Source organism: Mus caroli, chromosome 3, assembly GCF_900094665.2.
Source record: "Mus caroli chromosome 3, CAROLI_EIJ_v1.1, whole genome shotgun sequence".
Classification (NCBI taxonomy): domain Eukaryota; kingdom Metazoa; phylum Chordata; class Mammalia; order Rodentia; family Muridae; genus Mus; species Mus caroli.
Genome location: NC_034572.1, coordinates 132,921,294 through 132,938,927, shown reverse-complemented (window position 1 = coordinate 132,938,927; position 17,634 = coordinate 132,921,294). Strand labels below are relative to the sequence as shown.

Below are 17,634 nucleotides of genomic sequence, written 5' to 3'. Positions count from 1 at the left end.
CTTCTGTGTTTGCTAGGCCCCGGCATAGTCTCACAAGAGACAGCTATATTTGGGTCCTTTCAGCAAAATCTTGCTAGTGTATGCAATGGTGTCACCATTTGGAAGCTGATTATGGGGTAGATCCCTGGATATGGCAGTCTCTAGATGGTCCATCCTTTCGTCACAGCTTCAAACTTTGTCTCTGTAACTCCTTCCATGTGTGTTTTGTTCCCAATTTTAAGAAGGGGCACAGTGTCCACACTTTGGTCTTCATTCTTCTTGAGTTTCATGCTAGTCTTAATCGATGGGTTTTTGAAGATTGGGAAATTGATTTAGTTCTCATTAAAAGTATGAACATATAATTTTCTTTACAAAAATCATGAAAAATACACATGTGTGATACTTATGCCATCAGATATTGTTCTTCAAGGAAATGTTACAGAACTACTTGTTCAAATGCTTTGTATATGTGAACACCATTAGCTAGAAATTCTAAATGGAATGCTAGACACTGAAAAGCAGTATCTCAATAACAATATGTAAAATTCATTTTCACTGATACATATTTTAAAAGTAATTTTAAACTTATATTTAGAGTGATTTCCACTTTCAGTTTTCTAATTGGAGCCATTAAGAAGCCATGCTGTTCATTAAGCATATATAGCTAATAAGTGCATCCTAAAAATGGTGTCTTATAGAGAGAGGTATGCCTGTAGCCATTAGGTTATGCCCTCAACGAAGACTACAAATCAAACATGTAGAGAGTTTGTGGCATTTCTTGTATCTTCTTCTCCCACTCAGCTAATACTAAGGTAGTCACCATAATCACAATTATAAACGGAATTTTGCCTTAATAAATTGATCATACAAAGACTTGTTTTCTTTCAAAATCATTGATAGTGCTATGTTTTGTTCAGTCAGATTATTTGTGACTTACATTCATTGTTAAGTTGTTGACATTGGGTTTCAGGTTAAGCTGCCCATGTGATAACTGGGAATACAGCAACTATTATAACTTTGTTTCTTGGAGGAAATAAAGGCACAAGAAGGGAAACATCAGGACTGGTTACAGCCAAAAGAAAGTAAAGAGGCCTAGAACTGGACAATGTTTAAAATGTGGAGTTGAGTGCGCACAGGGACCCCTGAGGTAAGTAGGTTCTGTGATTAAGCCGCTTTCCTGACCTTCATCACTTCCCATCTTCCTTTGAGAAGTCTGCACAGGATTAAAGCAGGATGGCAGGGTGCTATCCAGACACAGCGAGGTGCAGTGACGAACTTGTTCTTCCAGCTCCTATCACTCACATATCATATTCTCCTATGCACGTTTTTCATGCTGCTTTCTCACTGTCAAGACTATCTGCTTCTACCATTCTATGTTTCTTTAAAACTTAGGTGTCTGTTACATAACAGCAAAAAAAAAAAAAAACGATTTTAAAATGTATACCATAAAGCAGCAATGCCTTAGGAGGTGTTTTGTTGACTGTATCTACCTGGACTATTATTAAGCTAATTACTATAAAATTGTTGTCATCAGAAAAAGTACCTACACTGTGACTAACATCTTGCTCTTCGTTGTTTTGAAAAATACGCCTCACACTTCCTTGTTTTAACAAACTTTTTTTTCCTCCTTTCTTTTTTTTTAACCTCTTTTTTTTAATTTTTAATATTTTTTATTACATATTTTCCTCAATTACATTTCCCAATGCTATCCCAAAAGTCCCCCATAGCGCCCCCCACTTCCCTACCCACCCATTCCCATTCTTTTGGCCCTGGCATTCCCCTATATTGGGGCATATAAAGTTTGCAAGTCCAATGGGCCTCTCTTTCCANTGATGGCCGACTAGGCCATCTTTCGATACATATGCAGCTAGAGACAAGAGCTCCGGGGTACTGGTTAGTTCATCATGTTGTTCCAACTATAGGGTTGCAGATCCCTTTAGCTCCTTGGGTACTTTCTCTAGCTTCTCCATTGGGAGCCCTGTGATACATCCAATAGCTGACTGTGAACATCACCTCCTGTGTTTGCTAGGCCCCTGCATAGTCTCACAAGAGACAGCTATATTTGGGTCCTTTCAGCAAAATCTTGCTAGTGTATGCAATGGTGTCTGCGTTTAGAAGCTGATTATTGGATGGATCCCTGGATACGGTAGTCTCTAGATGGTCCATCCTTTCATCACAGCTCCAAACTTTTATATTTTATGATAACAGTATATACTCTGTACCTAACGATATTCTCCCAGTTCACTGAATTTTAATAACTCTAAGGAATGTGCTATCGCATCCCTCAGCATAGAGTTAAAGGAAACAGCGACTGTAGCAACTCCTACAGCAAACTGCCTGGAGGCATACAAATAGGGTTTTGTAGAAAAACTAAGGTTTGAATTCAGGCATCTAATTTTGAATCATTGATGTTAACCACTATTCTATACACCTGTTAATTTTTCAATTAAACAAAACAAAACATTAAATTATAAAAATAACCCAACTGACTGTGGCACCCAGCAGGAGCAACAACAAAGGGGCAGTTAAAGGATTCTTAAAAGAATAGGCTTTTTGCAGACTAGCCACAGCATCACTCAGAAAGAAGCAAAAATACCATTTCATTGACTCTTTCTTACTTTTTCTGAATATTTTATTTATTTACATTTCAAATGTTATCCTCTTCTGGTTTACCCTCTGCAAATATCCTATCCCATCCCCCTCTTCCTGCTTTTATGAGGGTGCTCCCCCATGCACCCACCCACCCACTCCAACCACACTGCCCTGGCATTCCCTTACACTGAGTGATCAAGTCTCTGCAGGACCAAGGGCCTCCCTCCCACTGATGGCAGATAAGATCATCCTCTGCTACATATGTATCTGGAGCCGAGTCCTCACTGGTTGGGGGTTTAGTTCCTGTGAGCTCTAGGGGGTACTGGTTGGTTCATATTGTTCTTCCTCCTATAGAGCTGAAAAACCTCTTCTATCCTATCTCTAATTTCTCCATTGAGGACCTTGTGCTCAGGCCAATGGTTGGCTGAGAGCATCCACCTCAGTATTTGTCAGGCACTGGCAGAGCCTCTTAGGACACAGCTATATCAGCCTCCTGTCAACAAGCTCTTATTGGCATCCACAATAGTATCTGGGTTTGGTGGCTGCATATGGGATGGATCCCCAGGTGGAGCAGTCTCTGGGTGGCCTTTTCTTCAGTCTCTGCTCTATTCTTTGTCCATGTATTTCCTTTAGAGAGGAGCAATTCTGGGTTAAAATTTTGGAGATGAGCTGGTAGCCCCATTCCTCAACTAGGGACCTTCCCTAACTTCTGGATATGGTCTCTACAGGTTTTCTCTCTCCTTTGTTGGGCATTTCAGCCAATGTCATCCCCACTGGGTCCTGGGAGCCTATTGCTTTCATGGCGTCGGAAATTTCTGGTGGCTACCCCACAGTTCTCAATCCCACATTGCTACACACCTCTGTTTGATTTCCTGACCCTCTGTATATCACTCCAATCTTCTCCCATACCTGATCCTGCCCCCTGCTTTTCCCCTCCCCCTCTTCTCTTCTACCCAAGTCCCTCTCACCCTCTACCTCCCTTGAGTATTTTGTTCCCCCTTCTTTTATTTTTTTATCATTCCATAGGTTTACAGCTCAAATGATATCCCACTTCCCAGTTACCCCTCCACTTGTTCCCCTTATATGAAGTACTGAAGTATCCACACTTTGGTCTTCCTTCTTCTTGAGCTTAATATGGTGTGTGAGTGGTATCGTGGGTTTTCTGAGCTTTTTGCCTAATATCCAAATGTCAGTGAGTACATACCATATGTGTTCTTTTCTGAGTGGGTTACCTCACTCAGGAGGATATTTTATAGTTCCATCCATTTGCCTAAGAATTTCATGAAGTTATTCTTTTTAATTGCTAAGTAATAATCCATTGTGTAAATGTACCACATTTTCTGTATCCATTCCTCTGTAGAAGGACATCTGAGATCTTTCCAGCTTCTGGATATTATAAATAAGGCTGCTATGAACATAGTGGAGCATGTGTCCTTGTTATATGTTGGAGCATCTTTTGGGTATATGCCCAGGAGTGGTATAGCTGGGTCCTCAGGTAATGCCATGTCCACTTTTCTGAGGAACTGCCAGATTGATTTCCAGAGTGGTTTTACCAACATGCAATCCCACCAAAAATGGAGGAGTGTGCCTCTTTATCCACATTCTTGCCAGCATCTGCTGTCTCCTGAGTTGTTGATCTTAGCCATTCTGACTATTGTGAGGTGGAACCACAGGGTCATTTTGATTTGCATTTCCCTGATGACTAAGGATGTTGAACATTTCTTTATGTGCTTCTTGGCCATTTGATATTCCTCAGTTGAGAATTCCTTGGTTAGCTCTGTACCCCATTTTAATAGGGTTATTTGTTTCTCTGGAGTCTAACTTCTTGAGTTCTTTGTATATATTGGATATTAGCCCTCTCTCAGATGTAGTATTGGTAAAGATCTTTTCCCAATCTGTTGGTTGCCATTTTGTCATATTGACAGTGTCCTTTGCCTTAGAGAAGCTTTGCAATTTTATGAGGTCCTGTTTGTCAATTCTTGATCTTGGAACATAAGGCATTGGTGTCCTGATCAGAAAAAATTCCCCTGTGCCCATTTGTTCAAAGCTATTCCCCAATTTCTCTTCTATTAGATTCAGTATATCTGGTTTTATGTGGAGGTTCTTGATCCACTTGGACTTGAACTTTGTACAAAGAGATAATAATGTATCAATTTGCACTCTTCTGCATGCTGACATCCAGTTGAACCAGCACCATTTGTTGAAAATGCTGTCTTTTTTCTACTGGATGGTTTTAGTTCCTTTGTCAAAGATCAAGTGACCATAAGTTTGGGGTCCATTTTTGGATCTTCAATTCTATTCCATTGATCTACCTGTCTGTCACTGTACCAGTACCATACAGTTTTTATCACTATTGCTCTGGAGTACAGCTTGAGGTCAGGCATGGTGATTCCACCAGAAGTTCTTTTATTGTTGAGAATAGTTTTAGCTATCCTGGGTTTTCTGTTATTCCAAATGAATTTGCAAATTGCTCTTTCTAACTCTATGCAGAATTGAGTTTAAATTTTGATGGGGTTGCATTGAATATGTAGATTGCTTTCAGCAAGATGGCCATTTTTACTATATTAATCCTGCCAATCCATGAGGATGGGAGATCTTTCCATCTTCTGAGATCTTCTTCAATTTCTTTCTTCAGAGATATGAAGATCTTGTTATACAGCTCTTTTACTTGCTAGGTTAGAGTCACACCAAGATATTTTATATTATTTCTGACTATTGTGAAAGGTGTCGTTTCCTTAATTTCTTTTTCAGCCTGTTTATCCTTTGAGTAGAGGAAGGCTACTGATTTGATTGAGTTAATTTTATATCCAGCCACTTTGCTGAAGTTGTTTATCAGATTTAGGAGTTCTCTGGTGGAATTTTTGGGGTCACTTAAGTATACTATCATATCTGGAAACAGTGATAGTTTGACTTCTTCCTTTCCAATTTGACCCTTTGACCTCCTTTTGTTGTCTAATTGCTCTAGCTAGGACTTCGAATACTATATGGAATAGGTAGGGAAGAGACTGGGCAGCCTTGTCTAGTCCCTGATTTTAGTGGGATTGCTTCAAGTTTCTCTCCATTTAGTTTTATGTTGGCTACTGGTTTGCTGTATATTGCTTTTATTATGTTAGGTATGGGCCTTGAATTTGTGATCTTTTCAAGAATTTTATCATGAAGGGCTGTTGGATTTTGTCAGATGTTTTCTCAGCATCTAATGAAATGATCATGTGATTTTTTTTCTTTGAGTTTGTTTATATAGGGGAAGACGTTGATGAATTTTCATTTATTGAACCATTCCTGCATCCCTGAGATGACATCTACTTGATTATGGTGAATGGTATTTTTAATGCGTTCTTGGATTCAGTTTGTGAGAATTTATTGAGTATATTTCTGTCGATCTTCATAAGCGACATTGAATTGAAATTCTCTTTTCTTGTTTAGCCTTTGTGTAGTTTAGATATCAGAGAAACTGTGCCTTATAGAATAAATTAGGCAGTGTTCCTTCTCTTTCTTTTTTTGTGGAATTGTATGAGGAGTTTTTAGTTTTAGCTCTTCTTTTAAAATCTGGTAGAATTCTGTATAAAAAAAATAAAATCTGGCCCTGGGCATTTTTTTGTTTGGGTGATTTTTGATGACTACTTCTATTTAAAATGTTATTAAACAATTTTTGCACAGATTAACACATATATTTTGGGAAACATTCTTGGAACTATGCTTTATTTGATATCAAAATCATGTGTGGATGCATGTATGTGTGCTCTCTATTACTATTTATTTGAAATTTATCAGAAAGCTATTGAAGAGAGCCATTTTAATTAAGAATTAAATTTTAGTTTAGTTTAATTCATATTACCATAACTCTCAGCATTTTCTAATATCTAATAACAAATTGAACTCAGAAATCTTCAGTGTCTATAATTCAGAGAAGAGACAAACAGTATTTGAACTTTCACATCCTTATGCACATACAAGTTCAAATTCATTTTATTTAAATACAAAGGAAAACAATAGCTTGCCAAGAATTTTCTCTATTTTGGTGATTCATTGAATTTGTATACAGTGTTTTATTTTTCTCTGTCAATTTTAGCTTATCTAAAAAGAAATCTCCCATAACATTTTCATAATTTATAAAAATATATTGTAGAGTATTTTATTGATTCCTTTTGTCTGACTTCCTTACTCAACACATCTTTGCATGCCTCATCTATTCACAAAACTCCAAATATCTTTTTATGATTAAACATTCACATATTTTACCAGATTGCTATAGCACCCAAGGAACATATTTTATGGTTTTGGGTTTAGATTTCCAGAGGCTAGATTAAACAGAGTGAATACTTATAAGGTAGGAATGAACTGGTATACCCATAAGATAAAAGTAATAATAATAAAATAATAATGGTAACTTATCGGCCCTCCTATAGTCAAGTCCTACAACAAATACCTCTTGCATTTATAGTTGTGATAGTATTTATCTTTTTTGCAGATTAAGTTAATTAATTTAATTAAGATTTATTGTCAGTTTTCTTATAATGCAATAAAACTAACTTTTCCATACATTTAACTTTAAATTTTTCTCTTCCATCTTTAAGCAGTGAACCTCATTTTATAATATAATTGTATACTAACATACATATTTCTAATTTTATAATATGTTTACTAACATACATAATTCTAAACATGGAAAATGGAGCAGGTTTACCTAGAGCAGCAGTGTAGACATGCACTGAATATCTCCTTACTTCTTCAAAGTGATACTTTGAAACTAATACAGACTCTCAAGCTATCTAGAAAATTAATTTTCCATAGCTCTAATTTTAAGCAACCTCAGCCCACTGCACTGTCAAGTTATATGTTGAAATTTTAACCTCAGGGAGAAAATTAGGGAATGGGTTATATGGCAGGTGACTAGTCTTGAGACATAATCCTTATGAATGAATGACATACAAGAAACTAATAAAGAAATTCTTATGAGATACCATTGAGTAAATATTTTCATTTCTAATGATACAAAAAGAAAGGAAAGGAACAGAATTAGGAAATCAATTTAATTAAATAATAATAGAAAATTGCTCAAACAATGGGAAAAATATAGGCATGTGAGTTCACAAAGCACAAACAATCTTAATTACATTCAGACAACAGGTCATCTTGTAGGTACAGTATACACAGAAGCTGTAAATCCATGACAAAGAGAAAAGCATCAAGTCACACTTAGAGAAATATCAAACAAACTAAGCAAGTTCTCACCAGGCAGGAGCAGAAAGCATGACATACTTGAGGTCTTAAGGAAATGAAACACAGTCTCCTCTTAAAGAAAATCAAACAAGTGAGCTTAGCGTTCAGAAATGGATAGATAAATCAAAAGCATAAAGACCATATCACCAAAACAGGAGCCTTACACATAAAATAGCAAACAAGAAAAAAACAACCCCCCCAAAACAAAACAACAACAACAAAATACCTTAAAGAAGCCCTACATTAGAAAGAAAAAAAAGGGTAAAAATTAACATCATGTATCACAGAGTGGCCTCAAAATCCAGATCCTCCTGCCTCTGCCTCCTTCAGCAAATCCTCCTGGCCTGTGCCACTGCGGGTAGCCACCAGAAAGTCCCATAGGCCAGGAAAGGAAGAGGCTCCCAGGACCCAACAGGATGACATTAGCTGAAATACCAAACAAAGGGGAGAGAAAACCTGTAGAGACCATAGCCAGAGGTTAGGCAAGGTTGAGGGATGGGGCCACCCACCCTTCTCCAAAATTTTAACCAAGAACTGCTCAAGGAAACATAAAAACAAAGAAAAGAGAAGAGACTGAAGGAAAGGCCATCCAGAGACTGCCACCTAGGAATTCATCCCATATACAGATACCAAACCCAGACACTATCGCTGATGCCAACAAGTACTTGCTGATAGGAGCCTGATATAACTGTCTCCTGAGAGGCTCTGCTAGAGCCTGACAAATACAAAGGTGGATGCTTGCAGCCAACCATTGGACTGAGGACTGGGACCCAAATGGAAGAACTAGGCAAAGGACTGAAGGAGCTGAAGAGGATTGCAACACCATAAGAAGAACAACAATATCAGCCAATCATATCCCCCAGAGCTCCCAGGGACTAAACCACCAATGAAACAGTACACATGGAGGGACATGTGGCTCCAGCCACGTATGTAGCAGAGCCATATCTGGCATCAGTGGGAGGGAGGCCCTTGGTCCTGGGAAGGTTCGATGCCCCAGTGTAGGGGAATGCTAGGGCAGTGAGGCAGGAGTGGATTGGTGGGTGGGGAAGCATCCTCATAGAAGCAGGTGGAGGGGCTGAGATGAAGGGTGTGGAGAAGAAACCAAGAAAGTGGATAACATTTGAAATGTGAATAAATAAAATATTCAATAAAAATTTAACATCATTAAAACATAGAAAGTGCAGACATGCGGTGGTGGTGCATGCGTTTAATCCCAGCACTTGGGAAGCAGAGGCAGGTGAATCTTTGTGAGTTCAAGGCCAGCCTTGTCTACATAGCATGTTCCAGGACAAGGAAAAACCCTATTCCAAAAAAAAATAAATGTGTGTGTGTGTGTGTGTGTGTGTGTATACACTGCAAAAGTCACTATTACAGTGGACCAAAGAGAATATGAATAGAATAAGAAGTCACGGTGTATTATGATTAACCCAAAATACCAAAGAGCAGAGCAGAGGAAGAAAGGCGCAAAGGAAATGTCAAGTATCCCGGAAAAGCTTATAAATACAAGAAAAAGGACTTACCTGTCAAGTAATGTGATATTAAACACTCTCAATAAAATATTTATAAACTGGACATAAATGTTAGCTGAAAGGATTTACTCCCTGCAAGAACATCATTTTGATTTAAAAAAAAAAAAAAAAAAAAGACCCAGGAAGGATCAAGTGTGACTCATTGCCACTAAAACTGGAGCACAAAGTCAGAGGGAGTGTTTGTGTTTGGGTTGCAACAAAGCCTATAGGAGCTACTGAATTCATTCCACTAGAAAAAAGACTTTGAATGAAGCACAAGAGGATCCCATACCAAACCCATGAATAACTAATGCTAGTGCTTGTGGGGAATTATGGAGTTGGTCTGGTCTAGCTACCTGGAGAGACAGAGCCCATGGCTCCTGGGGCAGTGTGCCATTCAGTTCCAGAGATACCAAGGCACTCCTTCAGGCAGCAAAGCATTCATGCCACCTTTTGATTCTTCATGTTCCCCAGAAACCAACAAACCACACAGAAGCTCAATCCTGTATACCCAGCATAGCTTGAAAAACATCATTGTATCTTGGCAATCACGATTATACTTTGTTTCTGGTAAGGGTATAAAAAGTCTGATTGCTTGCAGTAAAGTTGTCTCAGCCTCAGTCTTGCTAACACCTCTCCATCCAAGCCTTGTTAAGATTCATTTACCATCAGCCATATCAGGAAGCCTTAAGCCACTTAATATGTACTGGAACTTACAAGTGCTCATCAAATATCCTACAAAATACACTCAAAATATTGTAAAGACCTAATATGAGCACAATAACCACTATTTTATACAGACTTAAGCCATAATATCAGAAAGCCTCATTTTGGAAGACTTATGAAGGCAAATGACATATATTAAAATATTAAATATATAAATATACATTTTTAAAAGTAGAAAACATCCAAATACTTTTTTATAATTCTTCAATAGTTTTTCTTTAAATGTCAAAATACAACTTCAAAAGTATCTTACTCAAGTAAGATTTATTTATCATAATAATTTATCAATAATATCAATAAACGAGTAAGAAGAACTCAATGTACATATGCTCTGTACTTTCTAGAAATAAATCAGTTCATGTCATGGCTGAGAGAAAAGTTTGACAAACCTCATATGTCGTAGGGCCCGGAGAAAACTCGTCATGAAACTCTTGAAAACGCTTTGGTCCTTTAACGAATGAGATTATGGCACCAGACTTCATTAAAACAGGACTGTATGTTGCAGGTCCTAAGAGAAAAGAATCATAAATTTAAAGTAGATTTAAACTTACTGGCTTTAGTTAGTTATCTATTACCCTTAGGTTTTTGTTCATAACTTAGAAAATAAGAAACATGTGTTCTGTAGTTTATCTAAAAAGTTAAGGACTTTGAACCATGAAAAGCATAAAATGATGTCTACTTGTTCAGTTTTTAAGTGCATTATAAAAACAATTTCCAAAAAGAAGACAAAACTACTTCCTCAAGATAGACATCATAAAAAATATACTTCACCATTTATTTCCCAAATATTGATTTCTATTCAGTGAGGGGTCATGGCAGCTTATTTAGAAGGATTAAGAAGGTTCAAAGAAACAGACAATAGGTTATGCCTGTAATTCCAACTCCAGGGAATCTAATCTTCTGGCTTCTACCAGAATACACAAAAAGAAGAAAGAAAAAAAGTAAGGAAGGAAGGGAGGGAGGGAGGGAGGGAGGGAGGATCTTTTTTCAATGGAGAAAACAAAAAGATATAGGGAATCTATGAAAATAGTAATCTTACCCCCCCCCCCAAATGACCAAAACAAGGAAAGCATGGAAGGAAGACAGTAAAGAGGAATATAATGAGTTTACTAAAAATGAGTTATGCATGAACGGTGTAAATGTATCCACGTAATAATATCAAAAAGACAAAGTTCAGTAGGACACTGATGTGGAGGCCAAGAATCCAGTGAATCACGTAGGAGAAATGCATGAGAAGAAAGGTTAAGAGACCAACAGAAGAAAAGAAGAGTGAAGAGAAAGACAAAGAGAATCATGTGCACAGATTGTGATAAAATTTATATGACTTTATTTGTTTATTTATTTATTTATATCCCCCAAACTGCCCCTACTCCCAGCTCCTGCTTCACAGAGTCCCTAACCCCATTTCCCATCCCCTTCTCCTCTGAGAGGGTGGAGACCACCTATGTAGGCACATACTCTCTGCCTGATTGGGCACATACTCTCCCACAGAGGCCAGACAAGACAGCCCTGTGGAGGAACTTAAACCACAGACAGACTACAGTTTTAGGGAAAGCCTCCACTCCAGTTGTTGGGGGACCCACATGGAAACTGAGTTGCATTTGCTATGTATTTGCTGTAGGCCTAATTCCAGCCAGTGTATGTTCTTTGGTTGTTGGCTCAGGCTTTGACAGCTCTCAAGGGTCCAGATTACTTGACTATGTTGGTCTTCCTATGGGATTCCCATCGCTTTCAGGACCTTCAATCCTTCCCCCAACTTTTCCATGAAAGTCTCTGACTTCTGTCCAATGTTTTGTGGTGGGTATCTGCATCTGTTCTAGTCAGCTAAAGGGTAGAGCCTCTCAGAGGACAGTTATGCTAGACTCCTGTCTCCAAGCATAAAAATATCATTAATAATGTCAGGGATTGGTGCTTTCCGATGAGATGGGTTTCAAGTTGGGCCAGTTCTTGGTTGGCTATTCCTTTAGTCTCTGCTCCATCTTGGTTCCTGCATTTCTTTTAGATAGGACAAATTTTGGGTCAAAAGTCTTGTGGGTGGGTTGGTAATCCTATCCCTCCACTGGAGGTCCTGCCTGGCTACAGGGGGTAACCTCTTCACATTCCATGCCACCACCGTTAGGCAGTTTGGCTAAGGTCACCTGCATTGAGTACCGGGAGCCTCCCCCATCCCAAGTCTCTGGAACTACTTAACTTCATTCTCCTGGCACTCTGGACCTCTAGTCTCTTCTCCAGAAATTCTTTTATTGTTCAGCATTATATTGGTTATCCTGGGTGTTTTTTGGTTTGGTTTGGTTTGGTTTTTGTTTCTCCATATGAATTTGAGAATTGCTTTTAAAGGTCTGTAAAATTTGTATTGGAATTTTGATGAGGATTGCATTGCACCTGTACATTGCTTTTGGTAAGATGGCGAATTTTCACTATGTTAATCCTACCATGACATGAGCCTGGGAGATCTATCCATCTTCTGATACCTTCCATTTCTTTCTTCAAGGCCTTGAAGTTCTTCTAACATAGATCTTTCTCTTGCTTTGTTAGAGTTTCACCAAGATATTTTATATTTATTATTTGTGGATATTGTGAAGGGTGTTGTTTTCCTAATTTTTTTCTCTGCCCATTTATCATTTGTATAAATTGAGATAATTATTATCTAGCCATTTTGCTGAAGTTGTTTATCAGCTGTAGGAGCTATCTGGTAAAACTCTGAAGATAGCTTATATATACTATCATATCATTAGCAAATACATACCTCAACTTCCCCCTTTCTAATTGTATCCCCTTGGTCTCCTTTTGCTCTCCTATTGCTCTAGTACTATATTGAATAGATAGGGAGTGATTGGGCAGCCTGGTCTTGTTCCTGAAGCAGCTGGGATTGTTCAAATTTCTCTCCACTTAATTTGATATTGGCTATTGGCTTGCTACACATTGTTTTTGTTATGTTTGAGTATGTGCCTTGCATCCTTGATCTCTCCGTGACTTTTAACATTGAATTCTGTTGAAGACTTTTTCAGCATTACTAAGATGATCATGTGATTTCTTTTCTTTCAGTTTGTTTGGGGAGGCAGAATTTTTGTTTATTGAACCACTCCTGCATCCCTGAGATTAAACCTACTTGACTATGGTGAATGGTGTTTTTGATGTGTTCCTGGATTCAGTTTGCAATAATTCATTGAGTATTTTTGCATTGATCTTCATAGGTGAAATTGGATTTAAGTTCTCTTGTTGAGCCTTTGGGTAGTTTAGATATCAGGCCTTATAGAATAAATCAAGTAGTGTTCCTTTTGTTTCTATTTTGTGGAATTGTTTGAGAAGCTTTGGTATTAGCTAAATAATTTCTAAGACTTCTTAGAAAGTCTGGTAGAATTCTGCACTAAAACCATCTGGCCCTGGGTGGTTTTGTTTGGGAGATTTTTAATGAGTACTTCTATTTCCTTGGGTTTATGGGACTGTTTAGATAGTTTACCTTATCTTGATCTAACTTTGGTGAGTGATGTATATTTCTAAAAATAAAATCAATTTCATTTAGATTTTCCTGTTTTGTAGATTATAGGCTGTTGAAGTAAGATGTAATTCTCCTCAGTTTCTGTTGTTATGTCTTTCTTTTTATTTCTGATTTTATTAATTTAGATACTATCTCTGAGTTTACTGAGTTCAGATTTTGTCAAAGAACCAGCTCTTGGTTTTGTTGACCCTTTCTATTGTGCTCTTTCTTTCTAATTGATTGATTGCAGACCTGAGTTTGATTATTTCCTGTCATCTAATCCTCTTGGGTTTGTTCACATCTTTTTGTTCTAGAGCTTCCTAGCATGCTGTTAAGTTGCTAGTATGAGATTTCTTCAAAATTTGTATGAAGGTACTTACTGCTATGAACTTTCCACAAGGCACTGCTTTCATTGTGTCCCATAAGTTTGGATATGTTGGGCTTTCATTTTCATTGAATTTTAGAAAGTCTTTATTTATTTCTTCCCTGACTAAGTTATTGAGTAGAGAGTTATTCAGTTTCCATAAGTATGTGGGCTTTCTGATGTTTCTGTTGTTGAAGTCTAGCCTTAATCTGTGGTGATCTGATAGAATGCACAGCATTATTTGAATCTTCTTGTACCTATAGGGCTTCCTGTGTGCCCAATTATATAGTCAATTTTGGAGAAGGTTCTGTGAGGTGCTGAGAAGAAGGTGTATTGTTTGCGGCGGGGTGTGTGTGTGTGTGTGTGTGTGTGTGTGAAAAGTTCTGAAGGTATCTGTTATATACATTTCATTCCAAGCATCTGTTTGCTAAATTCTCCCACTATTATCATGTGGGGATGGATTAAGGTGTGATTTGAGAGTTAGTAAAGTTTCTTTTACAAATGTGTGTATCCTTGCATTTGGTGCATAGATGTTCAGAAAAATCATTTTGTGGACTTTGCCTTTGATGAATATGAAGTCTCTTTCCCCATCTCTTTTGATAACTTTTGGTTGAAAGTTTATTTTACTAGATATTAGAATGGCTACTCCAGCTTGTTTCTTGGATCCATTTGCTTGGAAAGCCTTTTTATAGCCCTTTACTCTGATCTACTGTCTATCTGTGTTTCTTGTATGCAGCAGAATGATAGAGTCCATTTGTGTATCCAATCTGTTAGCCTATGTCTTTTTATTAGGGAATTGAGTCCACTGATATTGAGAAATATTAATGACCAATGATTGTGATTTCAATGTTAGAGGTGTTACTGTGTGTGTGTGTGTGTGTGTGTGTGAGAGAGAGAGAGAGAGAGAGAGAGAGAGAGAGAGAGAGAGAGAGAGAGAGAGAGTCAGAGTCTCTTGTAAGTTTTACTGTGAGATGATTAATTTCTTGTTTTATCTTGGGTGTAGTTATTCACCTTGTGTTGGAGTTTTCCTTCTAGTATTCTCTGTAGGGCTGGATTAGTAGAAATATTTTGTTTAAATTTGGTTTTGTTGCAGCATATCTTAGTTTCTCCAGCTATGGTGAGTGAGAGTTTTGCTGGATATATTGGTCTGGGCTGGCATCTGTGGTATCTTAGGATCTGCTCAACAACTGTTCAGGATCTTCTGGCATTTAGAGTTTCTTTTGAGAATTCAGGTGTAATTCTGATACATTTGCCTTTATATGTTACTTGGCCTTCTTCCCTTGCAACTTTATTATTCTTTCTTTATTCTGTACACTTAGTATTTTGATATTATGTGGTAGCAGGATTTTCTTTCCTGGTCCAATCTATTTGGTGTTCTGTAAACTTCTTTTACATGTAAAACTATCTATTTCTTTGGGTTAGGCAAGTTTTCTTCCGTGATTTTGTTGAAGATGTTTTCTAGTCCTTTGAACTGGGAATCCTCTCCTATTCCTAACTTTTTAGGTTTGGTATTTTCATAGTCCCAAATTTCCTGGGTGTTTTGAGTTAGGAACATTTTATATTTGGCATTTTCTTTGACTGATATATCTGTTATTCTGTAATATCTTCTACATCTGAGATTCTCTCTTCCATCTTTTGTATTCTGTTAGTAATGTTTAGATCTGTATTTCCTGTTCTCTCCTAGGTTTTCCATCTCCAGGGTTGTCTCCATTTATGTTTTCTTTATTGCTTCTATTTCCATTTTTAGTTATTGGACTGTTTTATTCATTTCCTTTGCCTATTTGATTTTATTTTCCTGTTTTTCTTTAAGGAATTTATTTGTTTACTATTTGAGGGATGTTTGGTTGTGTTTTCTTGTGTTTCTTTAAGGGAATTATTTATATTCTCTTTAAAGGCCTCTATAATCTTCATGAGATGAGATTTAAGGCCAGAATTTTGCTCTTCAGATATGTTAGGATATCAAACGCTTGTTGTAGTAAGACAGTTGGGTTCTGATGGTACCATGTTGCATTGGCTTCTGTTAATTCTTGCACTTGCCTTTTGCAACCTGGTTGTCTATGGTGTTAGTTGATCTGGGTGTCCCAGGTTGGAGCAGGCATCCCAGGAGACAGGTGGAGCTGTGGGGTGGGGAGTAGCTCACTGATCAGTGACTTAGGTGCTGATTGGAAGGAGGATGGAGCTTCTTCCAATGGACATGGCAGGGCAGAGTCCACACTGCTGCTGTGCTTGCTGGGGTCCCAACAGCAGTGGGATTGGGGTGGGGGTGAGGTCTCACTTGTGTATCTCAGGTTAAAGCAGACCTCCTGGGAGGGAGGCAGAGCTGTGGAGTGAAGTACAGAACACATATCTGTGACAGTGTCTCTGGGGTTATCTGCAGTAGAAGTTCAGAGCACTACAGCCCATCCTACAGATTGATACAACTTAATAGTGTAACTATAGACGGGTCAATTTGCTCCACTCATAGTCCATTATTAGCCAATATTCAAAATGTCTGCCCCATGCCAAGTCCTGTGTTTCAAGAAAGAGTTCTATGAAGTCAAACACTTCAAGAGGACAGACTTAATGGAACACTTCCTTGCCATACATGTGAGAAATATTTCAGGACAGTAGTGATGACTGAAATTACAACAGGGAAATTCAAGAGACACTTCAGAAATATAAAATAATTCAGGGCTTAGAATATGCTCAGTGAACATATGCAGTGATATAGTAAAGTAAATACAAAGACATTAGTGAAATATAAATGTAATAATGCCTCTGTATCTCTAGCCAACATTCTTTCAAAATTATATATTTGTGAGCAAGCAATCCTTATTCTTTCAAGTCTAGAAGCTTTTATAATTAATGCATTCATATGAATCATTTTAATCTTTTTTTTCATTGTAATACAACATTTCAAAATTTGGAGAAGACATCCAGGCTCTAGTTCAAACACTCCATATCAACTGAATTAACAGTTATCAAAACATCATTGTAGAAAGCTAATGGATAATAACCTACTAAGGCACATGTATTTTAACATATCTCTTCTTACTATAGAGTAATAGTATAATTGACTCTAGAATAATATAATTTGTATGGAACTAAAATGAAGTAGAATAACAAATATATATTTAAACAAAATTTCTTGTGACAGGGTTTCATATACAAATTCAACTATACATAGAAAAATGCATGTATTGCTGCAGGAACCAGAGAAGAACTGCCATTGAAAACTGTTTAATTCCAGTTGGTTGATTGACGATTGCAACTGTATTGACCTTGATTGACAAAGGTTAATGCAACAGGTAAGACTATTATCTTCAACAAAATCACAGAAGAAAACTTGCCTAACCCAAAAAAATAGATAGTTGTACATGTAAAAGAAGTTTACAGAACACCAAATAGATTGGACCAGGAAAGAAAATCCTGCTACCACGTAATTAAAACATTATTTTATTGAGACATTTTATTTCCAGTTATGAAGGAACTTAGTCTATCTTCAGCACTTACTACTATGCTACAACAATAGATAAGCATGTTTGCTAATTGCTATACAGAGTCTTTATATATTCTGCACATATATGGATGCATTCTGTATACATGCATACATACAGATACACAGAATAAATTCTTCAAGTATAATTCAGTAGATTATTTTCTTTTGTTGGAATTTCTTTGAGGAACGTTAAGTAACAAAAATATTTCATTATTCATTTTCTTGCATTTAAGCTACAGAGTATTAAAAAGGTTTATTCCACTTAGTCTTAAAATGTATTTCCAGTTCT

At 37.4% G+C, this 17,634-nt stretch overlaps 1 protein-coding gene across 1 annotated transcript in view; it reads right to left on the bottom strand.

Annotated features, from left to right (window-relative positions):
* Positions 1 to 17,634, bottom strand: part of Stpg2 (sperm tail PG-rich repeat containing 2) — a 436,171-nt gene that overhangs the window by 153,910 nt on the left and 264,627 nt on the right. Inside the window, exon 12 of the mRNA XM_021158500.2 lies at positions 10,415 to 10,533. Coding sequence (XP_021014159.1) covers positions 10,415 to 10,533 — 119 coding nt within the window. The remainder of the gene's footprint in view (positions 1 to 10,414; positions 10,534 to 17,634) is intronic.